The sequence below is a fragment of the Rhamphochromis longiceps genome, linkage group LG14 (assembly GCF_057381845.1).
Source record: "Rhamphochromis longiceps isolate RC_006_pf linkage group LG14, R_longiceps_female_GT1.1, whole genome shotgun sequence".
Taxonomy (NCBI): domain Eukaryota; kingdom Metazoa; phylum Chordata; class Actinopteri; order Cichliformes; family Cichlidae; genus Rhamphochromis; species Rhamphochromis longiceps.
In genome coordinates this window covers 41,837,287-41,849,416 of record NC_140570.1, presented here as the reverse complement: position 1 = coordinate 41,849,416, position 12,130 = coordinate 41,837,287, and the positions used below count along the sequence as shown (strand labels likewise).

Here is a 12,130-nt window from a genome sequence, read left to right as displayed (position 1 = left end):
GTCAGGAGGCTGTCATGTTAGTCTGCTCTGCCTGGCATACACACTGTCTTATGAATTCATGAGCTTGAAGTAGAAAAATATCTGTAAAACTGTGCGTGTAGCTGTCTGTGTGTACACGTTTACCTTTGATTATACATTTGCATGTAGGTGGCACAGCTTTGATGACATGTTAAACACAACACTGCAAAAATGAAAATAGGCACCGATGAGAAATGATCTTTACAAGTCTGTGCAATTTTTAGTTGATATATATACATGCAGCCAGCATGGATTCATGTGCATGATGTGACTTTAACCACATAAAAAGACCCCAATTCACCAGCCAGAGAAGATTCTTAAGTTTCTCAGCTTTTTCATGTAAAGGTTTTGGTCTAATCAGCCCTCAGTCTGTGCTGATTTAACATCGGAGCCCATTTCTCCCTGTCCTTAATCAGGCTCTCATCATGTTTCCTGCACGCCATGAATGATTCACTGTCGGTCAGATCTGAGCACGTGGACAGCCTCTAAAGGACTTGAGCGACCGTGGCTCAGGGGGTTGGGAAGCGCATCTGTAACCGGAAGGTCGCCGGTTCAATCCCTGGGCTCTCTGTCCTGGTCGTTGTGTCCTTGGGCAAGACACTTTACCCTACCGCCTACTGGTGTTGGCCAGAGGGGCCGATGGTGCGATATGGCAGCCTCGCCTCTGTCAGTCTGCCCCAGGGCAGCTGTGGCTACAACTGTAGCTGCCTCCACCAGTGTGTGAATGTGAGAGTGAATGAATAGTGCCATTGTAAAGTGCTTTGGGTGCCTTGAAAAGCGCTATATAAATCCAATCCATTATTGTTTTCTGTCTAGAAGTTCTGTAACATCTTCCAGCCTTTTAAGATGAAACGGGAGCTCGAGAGATGAAGGGGGCATATTATAATATCACAGAAGACTTCTCTCTGATAAACCTTCGCCATGGTGCTGCTCTGCAGGTCACTGACGGTTGAAGACGAAAGAGCCTGGGTAAAAGAAAGGGGAGAAAGAAAGAGGGAAAGAAAAACAGTGGGGAAGAGGGACGGGGATAAAGGGCAAAAAACAAAAACCAACAAAATAAGCAGACAAAAAATCCATCTATCAATCACCTGGGGTGGCTGTAGCTCAGGTGGCAGAGCAGGTCAGCCACTAATCAGAAGGTCGGTGGTTCGATCCCAGGCTGCATCCTGGCTGCATGCCAAATATCCTTGGGCAAGATACCAACCCCGTGTTTGCCTACTGGTGGCGCCAGTGTCCGGCAGCCTCGCCTCTGTCAGTGCGCCCCAGGGCAGCTGTGACTACAATGTAGCTTGCCATCACCAGTGTGTGAATGACTGAATGTAGTGTAAAGTGTAAGTGTAAAGTAGTGTAAAGTCCTATGGACTAGAAAAGCGCTATACAAATGCAGGCCAGGCCATCACCTGTTGAGAATGAAAAAAGAGTTAATGATCTGCTCTCATTTGTTTCCTTGTAAATGTGACACCATGCCCTACCTGGAATCCACCTGTGCAGGTATTTTTACAGGCTGTTTGTTCTCCGAGAGGTTGGACCGGTCGGGCTGCTTCACCTGAGAGGAGGCGGACAAGGTTTAACGGCATATTGTATGTTTTACGATAAGGGAATTCTTAGGGACTTCCAATCAATAAAAGATCAATACCAGTTAAGTAAAACGGACTTTTTTAGGTTCTTACAAATTAGGCATCATCTATATAATTTTATACCTAAGAGAACAGATCTTTTTTCTTTACCTGTTCTGAGTATATTTGTCAAGGCCTATCAGGCTGACACAGGCCTTAAGGTGATTTCAAGATTGTACAAGGGTATACAAGAGGTTAAGAAGTGGAATACTACCTACATCAAAAAAAAATGGGAAAATGAAACAAATATAGCAATATCAGATAACATTTGGTATGAGCAATGCGCTTTTCAGTGGAGAATTTCTAGTTCTAATACATGGAGATGTTACGGTTGGAAGAGTATCTGTAGGTTTTTTATTACCCCTGCACAAAGTAAACATTATTTTAATCACTCTAATTGCTGGAGAAATTGTGGGGCCCAAGGAGTAAAACATTTTCATCTGTTCTGGTCTTGCCCAAGGATCAACATTTTTTGGGTATTGATCCACTCTGAGTTGCAGATTATTTTTGGTATGCAGCTTCCCTTTAATTGGGACGAACTTTTGTTTGGATATTTATACTCAGTAAATGTAGATAAAATGTCTAAGCAGTTGTATGATATCCTGAGTTTGGCTGCCCGTAAAATTATTACCAAGAAATGGCTTAGTGTGAAAATTCCATCACTGGGTGATTGGCATGAGACTGTACATGGGATGTTTAAAATGGAAAGAATTACCTTCATTAAAAGACTCCAGTTTGATATATTTAGTGAAATTTGGGGTAAATGGAAACACTACATCCGGTTAAGGAGACCCGATCTTGTTTGAATCTCTGTAACTATATATGCCACATTTCTGAATCGTTATGTGTTTATATGTATATGTTAGTATGTATGAGACTACAAGTGAACACATATGTAAGTAGGTATGTGTATGTATGCTTAAGAATATGGGTGTGTGAGTGAATATGTGTGTGCGAGTACATACACACTAGAGGGTACACCCGTCTGTTTTTCTTATTTTTATTTATTTATTTTTTTTATTATTTACGTCTGTTCTTGATTATATGTTTATTTTGGATTATTTGTGTTTATATAGGTTGTTTAATAAAAAGAGAATAACAAAAAAAAGAAAAAAGAGAAAACAAGCTGAAGAAAAAAAAAGAGCAACACAATAAACAGCATCACAATGATATATGGGAATATGACAGTAAATACTAAATGTTAAACATTATTGTGCAGCACATAAGATCAACAGAACACAGTGTGCTTTGAGGTAGGAGCCAAAAAGGGTGTAGTTTGTGGGTGTGATCACCCGTGTGTACACCTGTGAGCATGGACGCGCTTGTTTTTTTAAAAGGTTCCTTCATGTAATGATCTGCTAGAGGGTGTGGGGGGGCCACAGCCCCGTCCTCCAGGGCATGAAGCAGGTATGGACGAGATCAAGACTCCAGACATCCAGAGGCCCTCAGAAGGAAGCAGAGGAGCCGAGTCATGTGTCGAGCTCAGAGTTTGAAATCAGCCATTTCCTCTAATTCTTTTATGTGCAGCCCAGCAGCTCAGAGTGCGTGTGGTCATGTGGTCATGTGAACATGTGCTGATTCTGCTTTCCTGCTGAGTGTCACTCTGCTGCAAACAGTGAACACACCTGTTCAGCCAATCACATTAATGCCCTCTGATCTGATATCAGGTCTCCTTCATCAGGATGTGGGACAGGAGGTGTTCATGTTTCCATGGAAACAGCTGTAATGTGCAGCCGTCACCTTAGAGACCAACAGCAGCACTGAGCGCGCTCAGACACCAAATGATTGACTGTAATTCAAACTCTGTTCTCCCGCTCTGTGCCGAAGATTCATCGTCATCAGTAAAACAAAACGAGTTTTATTTGAACCTTTGAGGTTTTCACCGTTCAGCAGAACTCTGTATGTGTGAGTGTGTGTGTCTGAGTGTGAGTGACGTCTGGGTGTGGGCGAGGCCTCGCTTGCCGCACCTGTCGTAGGTAAATGTAAGTGCGACAGAGCCAAGAACACGGAAGTGACCGTGTGGCCGGAGGCTCGCTGCGCTGTTTCCTGATTATTGGAGCTTTGTATTGATTGTTGATGATGACTGGGGGCGCGACCATCCCGCTGAAGCTGCTCGCGCTCGGGCTCGTGCTGGCTTCGGGTCTGGCTATGGACTGCAGTTGGAACCAGTCCACCGACCCCAAACAGGTCCCGGATTTCGAGGCTGGCGGAGCGCGGCTGCTGAGCAATGTGATGGAGCTCGATCCCAAGAGTTGTCGGGCGATGTGCTGCGCGCTCCCGGACTGCGACCTGGCTGTGATCGGGTTTCCGACGGACGGACCGACCCACTGCAAGCTGGTGGGCTGTGGGGACGGCCACGACGCCTGCACACTTCGTCCCAGTAGCCAGTTTGAGGTTTACCGTAAGCTCGTGGCGGAAAAGGCCGACGGAGATGCGCAGGAGGGCGGCCAGGAGGAGAACAACATGCCGCAGGTGCAGCGCTGGGAGCCGCGGAGCAACGGGTCTAACAACAGTAAGAAGCTTTGATTATTGATCGACAGGCAGAGCCGTAATGGAGCTGACAGATCAGGCTGAACATAACTGATCCTTTACCTAATCGATAGATGGCTCATTGATCAGTCTGCAGGGAGAAACCTGATCAGTTTAACTTGATTATTGGTCGTTATTATTATTATTATTATTGATTTCCTCCTTCGTGCTGAAGACTTTCAAAATAAAAGAAACAAAAGAAGGCGGAGTCAGAGCTGACTCAGTAATGACCTCATTCACTGAAACCTTTGAGAATACTGAGCTCATACTTCCTGATCAATAACAGAGTTGGCGTGTGAATCTGTGAAAAGGGAGTCGCTGTGGGCGGCGCATTTGGTGCCTCATTGTTGTTGAGCAATGCTGCCCATCCTGCTCTGCTGCATTGTTACCTGCACAGGTGAACTGCAGACACAAACCCGTGACCTGTGGCCTCTTTGTGACGCTTCACGCTCTGGTTGATCAGAGACATATTCACACTAATGTCAACAGGAAGCGCCAAACATGGACTGAACCTGAGAGCGTGGACGCTGTGGTCATTATTATAATAATGATAAAAACAAGTGAAATTGATGTCACAGAGAAACTGACCTTTGACCTTTTTAGTCTAACGTGACGGATGAGGCTTTCAGCTGCTCAGTGATTACCTGAAACAGAGAGCTTTATGAGCACAAGTGAAGAAGAAACCCGCAGTGCATCATGGGAGCCCCCGGCAGCCTCTCTCGGGTCGAGCACCTCTGAGAGTTAATGATCTGCTCTCATTTGTTTCCTTGTAAATGTGACACCATGCCCTACCTGGAATCCACCTGTGCAGGTATTTTTACAGGCTGTTTGTTCTCCGAGAGGTTGGACCGGTCGGGCTGCTTCACCTGAGAGGAGGCGGAGCCCTCACCTGTTTGTTTGAAGGTGATTTAAACACCTGAGATTTTCATGAGGTTTGGGTTTTTGAGTCCATCTACTGTCCAGTTTATTTTGCTGGCACACCCATAATGCACCTGGTTTTCTGGATTAACTCATTGGTGTTACCTGATACGTCAACACTCCTTTCTTTGTATTTTGGTTGGAAGGTCAGCTGAAGCCATGGCAGCGCCTCCACCGTGGCTCACAGATGGCTGCAGACTCTCAGTGTGGGATCTCCTCATACATACTGATGTGGATCCATCGCTCCGTCACACCTGGTCCTCTTCAGTCCAGTTCTCGTGTCATTTTCAGACCTCAGTCTTTTCTCCTGTGTCCCCTCATGTGGAATGACTTCCTGACAGCCGTCCTTCACTGAGACCTGTCTGATGAGGCTTCAGTGGACACTAGATGATCGTCATTAGTAGATGATACTTTGAGTGTTAGTTTTACACTTTTTAAGTTCTTACTGTGAGGAGGGCGTTTGAAAAAACATGTGACTCCAGAGTCTGAGCCTCGTCAGGGAAGGTATATTTACCAAACTAATAAGTGTTAAAAACGTCTCATTCGTTTAGTTTCCACGACCACTAACTTTGTTAGTGTTCTTTCTTTTTCCAAACATCTAGTTCTTATTTTTATTTTAGTGCGCTATGATGACCGTGACAAAGAGCCTAAAGACAGTTTAAAACTGGTTCTTTGCTCAGGTGTCTGTTATGAGCAGAGACAAAACTGGCTCATCTTTGCATCAGAAGCCTGAGGTCAGAGGTCAACAAACAAACGCACTCCTTCAGGAAGCTGGAGAGCTGTTGCTCAAGAGCACTTTGAAAATTACAGGAAACTGACAGGGTTTGAACTCAGCCAATCAGAGAGCGCCGAAAGATTATCAGTGCTGTTATTGACGGTGTCTCTGTTGTCTCTCTCAGTTCGCTGTCGCTTGCCGATGAAGGTGGGCCCGTGTCGCGCTGCCTTCCCACGCTTCTTCTACAACGTGACGAGCGGGAACTGCAGCGGCTTTGTGTACGGCGGCTGCGAGGCCAACAGAAACCACTTTGAGTCTCAGGAGGAGTGTGAGGCCACCTGTTCCGGGGTCACAGGTAAACTTCCTGTTTATGTTTGTTTAAAGGAACAGTGCCTATTTAAGTACACGGGGAATATAAATTCATCGTTGACTGTGTGGGGATGAGGCGCGCAGGCGGATTTCACCTGCAGGTTGAAAAAAAAAAAAACGACACACGCGAGCGTCATTAAAACACAGATCCACGGCACACGTTACAGATCGGATATGAAACCACTCCTTTAAAGTCACAGACTAATGACGTGTTTGATAATCAGTAACCAACGTTTGACTGATCGAGCACACAGACTGTGAGGGTCATTATTAAACCGACTGTGGGGGGGCTCTGGCTGTGACAGCTGTGGGGTCAAAGTTCACAGCACAAATCTTTGTCCTTTCTTAAATTTCCTTCATTAAAATCATTTTTGTCCTCCGTGTTTCTGAATCAAACAACAGCAGCTGAGCGGCTCGCATCTTCTCCCATCTGAGATGATTTGATTGGACAATCAGATCAGGTGACTTTTCCTGTCAGACACTCGATTTTCAGATTATTACGACACTGCTTAAAGGCACCATGATCACAGAGGACACACACACAGTATCAAAGGTGTGTTTACTCACGCAGTAAAAACATTAAAATCTGATCTAAAGAATGTAAAAGGGGCGGGACTAACAGCTGGTTTGTTTAAGGTGGTCTGGTGTTTGTACCTGAGTGAACCAGAACTGGATCAGTTTAACGTTTTTGTTCCAGGTAAACCAGAGAACACCTGGTTTACTTCAACCTGGTTCAAGGTTCAAGGTTCTTTATTTGTCACATGCATAGTTATACAAGTATAACACACAGTGAAATGTAGCCTGACACGCTCCTCGACATGTGCAAAAAAATTGGGGGGGGGGGGGGGGGTGTAGAGGGAAAAACATTATATATATATACACACACACACACATATAGTATATACATTGGGTGAATGTGCAGTAGCAGCAGCAAGCAGGTGAATTCTGTACATTAATATGAATAGACATCTGACTATTTTACAGGATAGACAATATAAACATATTTAAAATTAAAGGAATTGAAATGTACATTGTGCCTTGGTTTAGTGTCTGGAAGAGTCCTGACTCAGTCAATTATAGATGATGTGAGAGGGCGGGTGTGTGTGTTTAGGGCACGGATGGCTTGGGGATAGAAGCTCCTCTTGAGTCTCTCTGTCCTTGCCCGGAAGATGCGGAACCTTCTACCAGATTGCAGAAGTTGGAACAGGTTGTTGCCAGGATGGGACGGGTCCTTCAGTATCTGCGCTGCTCTAGTCCGGCATCTCCTGGTGTAGGTGTCCTGAAGCGGGGGGAGAGCAATCCTGCAGCAGCGTTCTGCTGTACGGATCACTCTCTGGAGAGCTTTTTGGTCCTTCACACAGCTGTTCCCAAACCACGATGTCATGTTCTGTGTGAGGATGCTCTCCACAGCGCCTGTATACAACCTGCTGGACGATCAGTGGAGTGTGTCCTCTCACCATCAGCTTTCCTTTAAAAGGACAGCTTTGGCTTACCTGTACTCAGCTGATGAGTTTACAAAAGCAGCACTGTAAACCCACATGACAGCATTCATGCCCCCGATTGGTTGAGTGTTCAACTGGAAGGACGGGCATTCTTCATTTAGGTGCTGCACCTGGTTACACCTGTGGAGCACACCTGGTCAAAGTAAACTGTGTGTGTTTTTCCAGGCCCAGTTCTCCCTGATGAGTCCACTCCTGCTCCTCCTCCTGTTAAAGCTCCTCGGATGGCTCCAAATGTTCTGGTTGAATCTGATCCAGAATCTGCTGACTTTGACAAATCTGGTAACGCCACCCCGACTCACCAACCAATCACTGATCAATAACACTGATCATTTATAACACCTGTCACTACTGCAGTACTCCAGTACTACTAGCAGTCCCACTCAAGTTACCTTTGAAAAGTACTTCTTCTAGAGGAAGATGCAGTGCTGCCACCTGCAGGACAACCAGGTTCAAACAGTGCTGCAGTATGGCTGTGAACAGGAAGTTTTTGTCACAGTTTTATGAAAAATAAAAAAAATTGCCTTTAAATTTAATTTTAGACAAAAAGTAAAACACAGGTATACAAGTAGACAGGTAGGAACAGGAAGTAAAACTCAGGTCCGAAAACAGGAAGTGACTAACCGCCTTTCTTTCTCCCTCCTGCAGAGGTAACTGCCGAGGGAAATGATATGATATCCTTTTACTCTTTCACAAATATGAAACTTTTACCTGCCTCTCCATATAAGTGACACCTGTGTGGTGTTGTCCAATCAGAGTACTGCGAGGCGAAGCCTGAAACGGGTCCCTGCAGAGCATCGCTGAGGCACTGGTACTACAACCGAGAGACAGGAAACTGTGAGATGTTCATGTACGGAGGCTGCAGAGGAAACAAGAACAACTACCCAACCAGAGAGAGCTGCATGCAGACCTGCACAGGTGAGAGACACATGCACATCAGCTGAGGGTACCTGCACAGGTGAGAGATCCAAGATCCTGACCTGTCGGGCAGGTGGAAGAGCGTTCGCTGACGTGTTTGTCTTCTGCAGTGTCCGTCCTTCCATCCTCTAAGAAATCCGCAGATGAGGACTCCTCAGACAACAAGGGTAAGAAATGAAACGCACCCTTGCTGCAGCATGTCACCTGACTGTGGGTGGAGCTAGAGCACACATGATTAGGTTGATATGGGGACTGCTGCTGGCACGGTGCAGTTGCAATGTGGGTAATGTAGGCGGCAGCTGGAGGAGAGTGTGATTGCGCCCGTGTGTGTTACAGGGATGTGCACAGAGAAGCCGGACTCCGGGCCCTGCCGTGCCGCCTTCACAATGTTCTACTACGATCTAGACTCCGCCTCCTGCCGGCCCTTCATATATGGCGGTTGCCGTGGCAATTACAACCGGTATGGCAGCGAGGATGAGTGCATGAGTAGCTGCAGTGGAGGTAAAGAGACACCGCCTACATCCATCTTAAAGTGGCCCTCGTCACGGTGAACTCTGACCTCTGCTTCTCTTTCAGGTCGGCTTGACTTTCATGATAAAGTCCAAAACCACTGGACCGCAGGTGAGTGTGTGTCTGCCTGTGTGTGTGTGTCTGCCTGTGCGTGTGTGTGTTTCTGTGTGTGTGTGTTTCTGTGTGTGTGTGTGTGTCTGCCTGTGCGTGTGTGTCTGCCTGTGCGTGTGTGTCTGCCTGTGCGTGTGTCTGCCTGTGCGTGTGTGTGTTTCTGTGTGTGTGTGTGTGTGTCTGCCTGTGCGTGTGTGTGTTTCTGTGTGTGTGTGTCTGCCTGTGCGTGTGTCTGCCTGTGCGTGTGTGTGTTTCTGTGTGTGTGTGTGTGTGTCTGCCTGTGCGTGTGTGTCTGCCTGTGCGTGTGTGTGTTTCTGTGTGTGTGTGTCTGCCTGTGCGTGTGTGTGTCTGTGCGTGTGTGTGTGTGTGTGTGTGTGTCTGCCTGTGCGTGTGTCTGCCTGTGCGTGTGTGTGTGTGTGTGTGTGTGTGTGTGTGTCTGCCTGTGCGTGTGTGTGTGTGTGTCTGCCTGTGCGTGTGTCTGCGTGCGTGTGTGTGTGTCTGCGTGTGTGTGTTTGTGTCTGCGTGTGTGTGTTTGTGTCTGCGTGTGTGCGTGTGTGTGTGTGTGTCCGCGTGTGTTTCTGTGTGTGTCTGCCTGTGCGTGTGTGTTTCTGTGTCTGCGTGTGTGCGTGTGTGTGTTTGTGTCTGCGTGTGTGCGTGTGTGTCCGCGTGTGTTTCTGTGTGTGTCTGCCTGTGCGTGTGTGTTTCTGTGTCTGCGTGTGTGCGTGTGTGTGTTTGTGTCTGCGTGTGTGTTTGTGTCTGCGTGTGTGTGTGTGTCTGCGTGTGTGTGTGTGTCTGCCTGTGTGTGTGTGTGTCTGCCTGTGTGTGTGTGTGTGTGTGTGTGTGTGTGTGTGTGTGTGTGTCTGCCTGTGCGTGTGTGTGTGTCTGCCTGTGCGTGTGTGTTTCTGTGTCTGCGTGTGTGCGTGTGTGTGTTTGTGTCTGCGTGTGTCTGTGTGTGTGTCTGCCTGTGCGTGTGTGTGTGTCTGCCTGTGCGTGTGTGTGCGTCTGCCTGTGTGTGTGTGTGTGTGTGTGTGTTTTCAGGGCTGTGCTTCAGCTGATGTCCAACATGGGCTCCGCAGCACAAATAAACACAGCTCTGCAGAGAACCTTTCACAATAAAAGCGCTGAGTTTCATCTTCATCTCCTGCAGCCTTCTTCCTCTTCGTCACGCTGACAGCCATCTCTGCCCTGCTGCTGGCCACACTCATCATCATCACGCTGAGACGGCACCGCCTCTCCCGCCGCCGGTCCTCCAGGTAATAGAAGGCTGCCCGTCTAAACTCTGGTGGGGTTGGTCGGTGGGTGGCGTGGCAGACTTGACGTGCAGGAGCTGTTTCAGTGACGCTCTTCCTGTTTCCTGTCTCTCAGCGATAAGGAGGAGCTGCTTCCAGATGAGCAGGCGTCCGTAGACTCCCTCCCCCTCCCTGAGAGCCCCAAACTGGATCAGAAGGCCTGAGGGGGCGTGGCTGAAGGCGTCGCTGAGTGTGGGGGCAGGGCTTGTTGTGATGCTGCTGTCAGAGACGCTTGAAGGTCTCAGCTAAATAAAACCTCCCCTTTCCTTCGTGTTGCAGCACAATTACACTGCGTCTGTTACTGAGTAATCAATCACTGTATCGATCTGCACTGATCAGAGCTTTAACTTCCTGATATTAAAGGAGCAGTCCTTCTAATTTAACCAAACACATTAGTGAGAAATTTGATGAAGAGCTTTAGTTTATGTTTTGTTTTTTTACATAATCAATCACTCTGTGAAGCTTTAGATTACCCTCATCCAGCAAAACATCTGAACCAATAATCAAAGTGAATCTCGAGTCGGGTCAGGTGATCTGTACCTCACAGCTGATGAAACTAAACAGTTTTCTAATTTGAACATGAAATTGATCAGAAATGTTGTAGAAGGCAATAATTACTGAACAGAACATCACCTCTGTGTAGTGACACACCTGGCAGGTGCTGAGGAGTCACTTTAAAAAGAACATTTGGTGATGATGTGATCACAGCAGCAAGCAGCTGATTGGTTGAGCGTGGACCATCTGTGCTCTGGTGTGTACTAATCCCCTCACAGATGCTCCTCCCAGCTCACGCAGGTACCATCCAATGGAGCTGAATCTGATTCTCAGACTGCAAGTTCTGTCACTCAGGTGTGAATCGTGTGGGTGGAGTCAGTTTGAGCTTCTATGTGGAGGGAGTAGTACACAGCAGTGACTCTAAGTTTAATGAAGACTTTCAGCTTATTAAACTCCTGCTTTTGGCAGTTTTCAGACTCCATCCATGAAACTCGCCGATGGGTTTCTTTTTCTGCTGAGCAGCCCTTTAACCTCGTGTGCCAGGTGTGTTCCTCTGTGTAAACATAGATGTTTGTTGATCATGATCCGTGATGTCATCGATTCCATTGATCAGTAATAGTTTTTTTTCAGCATTCCAGTTTTGTGTTAAAAATAAAATTGTTTCTCACGCTTAAATAAATGGATGGGGGTCTTTGATCATCTCAGGGGCAGGTCTGTGGCGGTACTATTTTCTAACTAATTACAGCATATCCTTTGGCCCAGTGGTGGGCTCAGAGAAGAATGTGGTGCAGGTGTTGCTGGACCTGCAGCTCCTTTGTGGTTCACACCTATAAGCATGTGTGTGATCAGCTCAGGGGTGTTTAATCAGAGCATTCAGTGCAGCGTCTCCTTCGGCTGGATGCTAGAGGACTTTAGCTCACTCAGATTATTGATCAGACCCTAACCTGAGGTCAAACTGAGCGCACTACGTGTCCCACAATGCACCTGGGGACTTGATGGCTCCCCCTGCTGGGGAAACTGCACTGGGCCTATTAAGGTGATTTTTTTTTTGTTTGTTTGTTTGTTTTAATACTGTTTTATCTTTATTAGCTGTAAACTGGGGTTTAAGAAAACTCATAATAAACTTTTATTTTACTCTGAAAA

General features: G+C 46.8%; 1 protein-coding gene across 1 annotated transcript; it reads left to right on the top strand.

Moving 5' to 3' along the window:
• Positions 1-3,619: 3,619 nt before the first annotated feature.
• spint2 (serine peptidase inhibitor, Kunitz type, 2) lies at positions 3,620-12,130 on the top strand. Its single transcript, XM_085379879.1, has 9 exons — positions 3,620-4,146; positions 5,981-6,151; positions 7,833-7,946; positions 8,421-8,582; positions 8,693-8,749; positions 8,919-9,083; positions 9,159-9,203; positions 10,351-10,456; positions 10,569-12,130. Exons 1-9 carry the CDS (start codon positions 3,711-3,713, stop codon positions 10,654-10,656), a joined length of 1,344 nt encoding a protein of 447 aa, XP_085236005.1. The 5' UTR covers positions 3,620-3,710; the 3' UTR covers positions 10,657-12,130.

Coding starts and splice junctions, on each gene's coding strand:
- spint2 (XM_085379879.1), top strand. CDS start 3,711: ATGATGACTGGGGGCGCGACCATCCCGCTGAAGCTGCTCGCGCTCGGG. Junction 6,152..7,832: donor CACCTGTTCCGGGGTCACAG/GTAAACTTCCTG, acceptor GTGTTTTTCCAG/GCCCAGTTCTCCCTGATGAG. Junction 9,204..10,350: donor CCAAAACCACTGGACCGCAG/GTGAGTGTGTGT, acceptor CATCTCCTGCAG/CCTTCTTCCTCTTCGTCACG.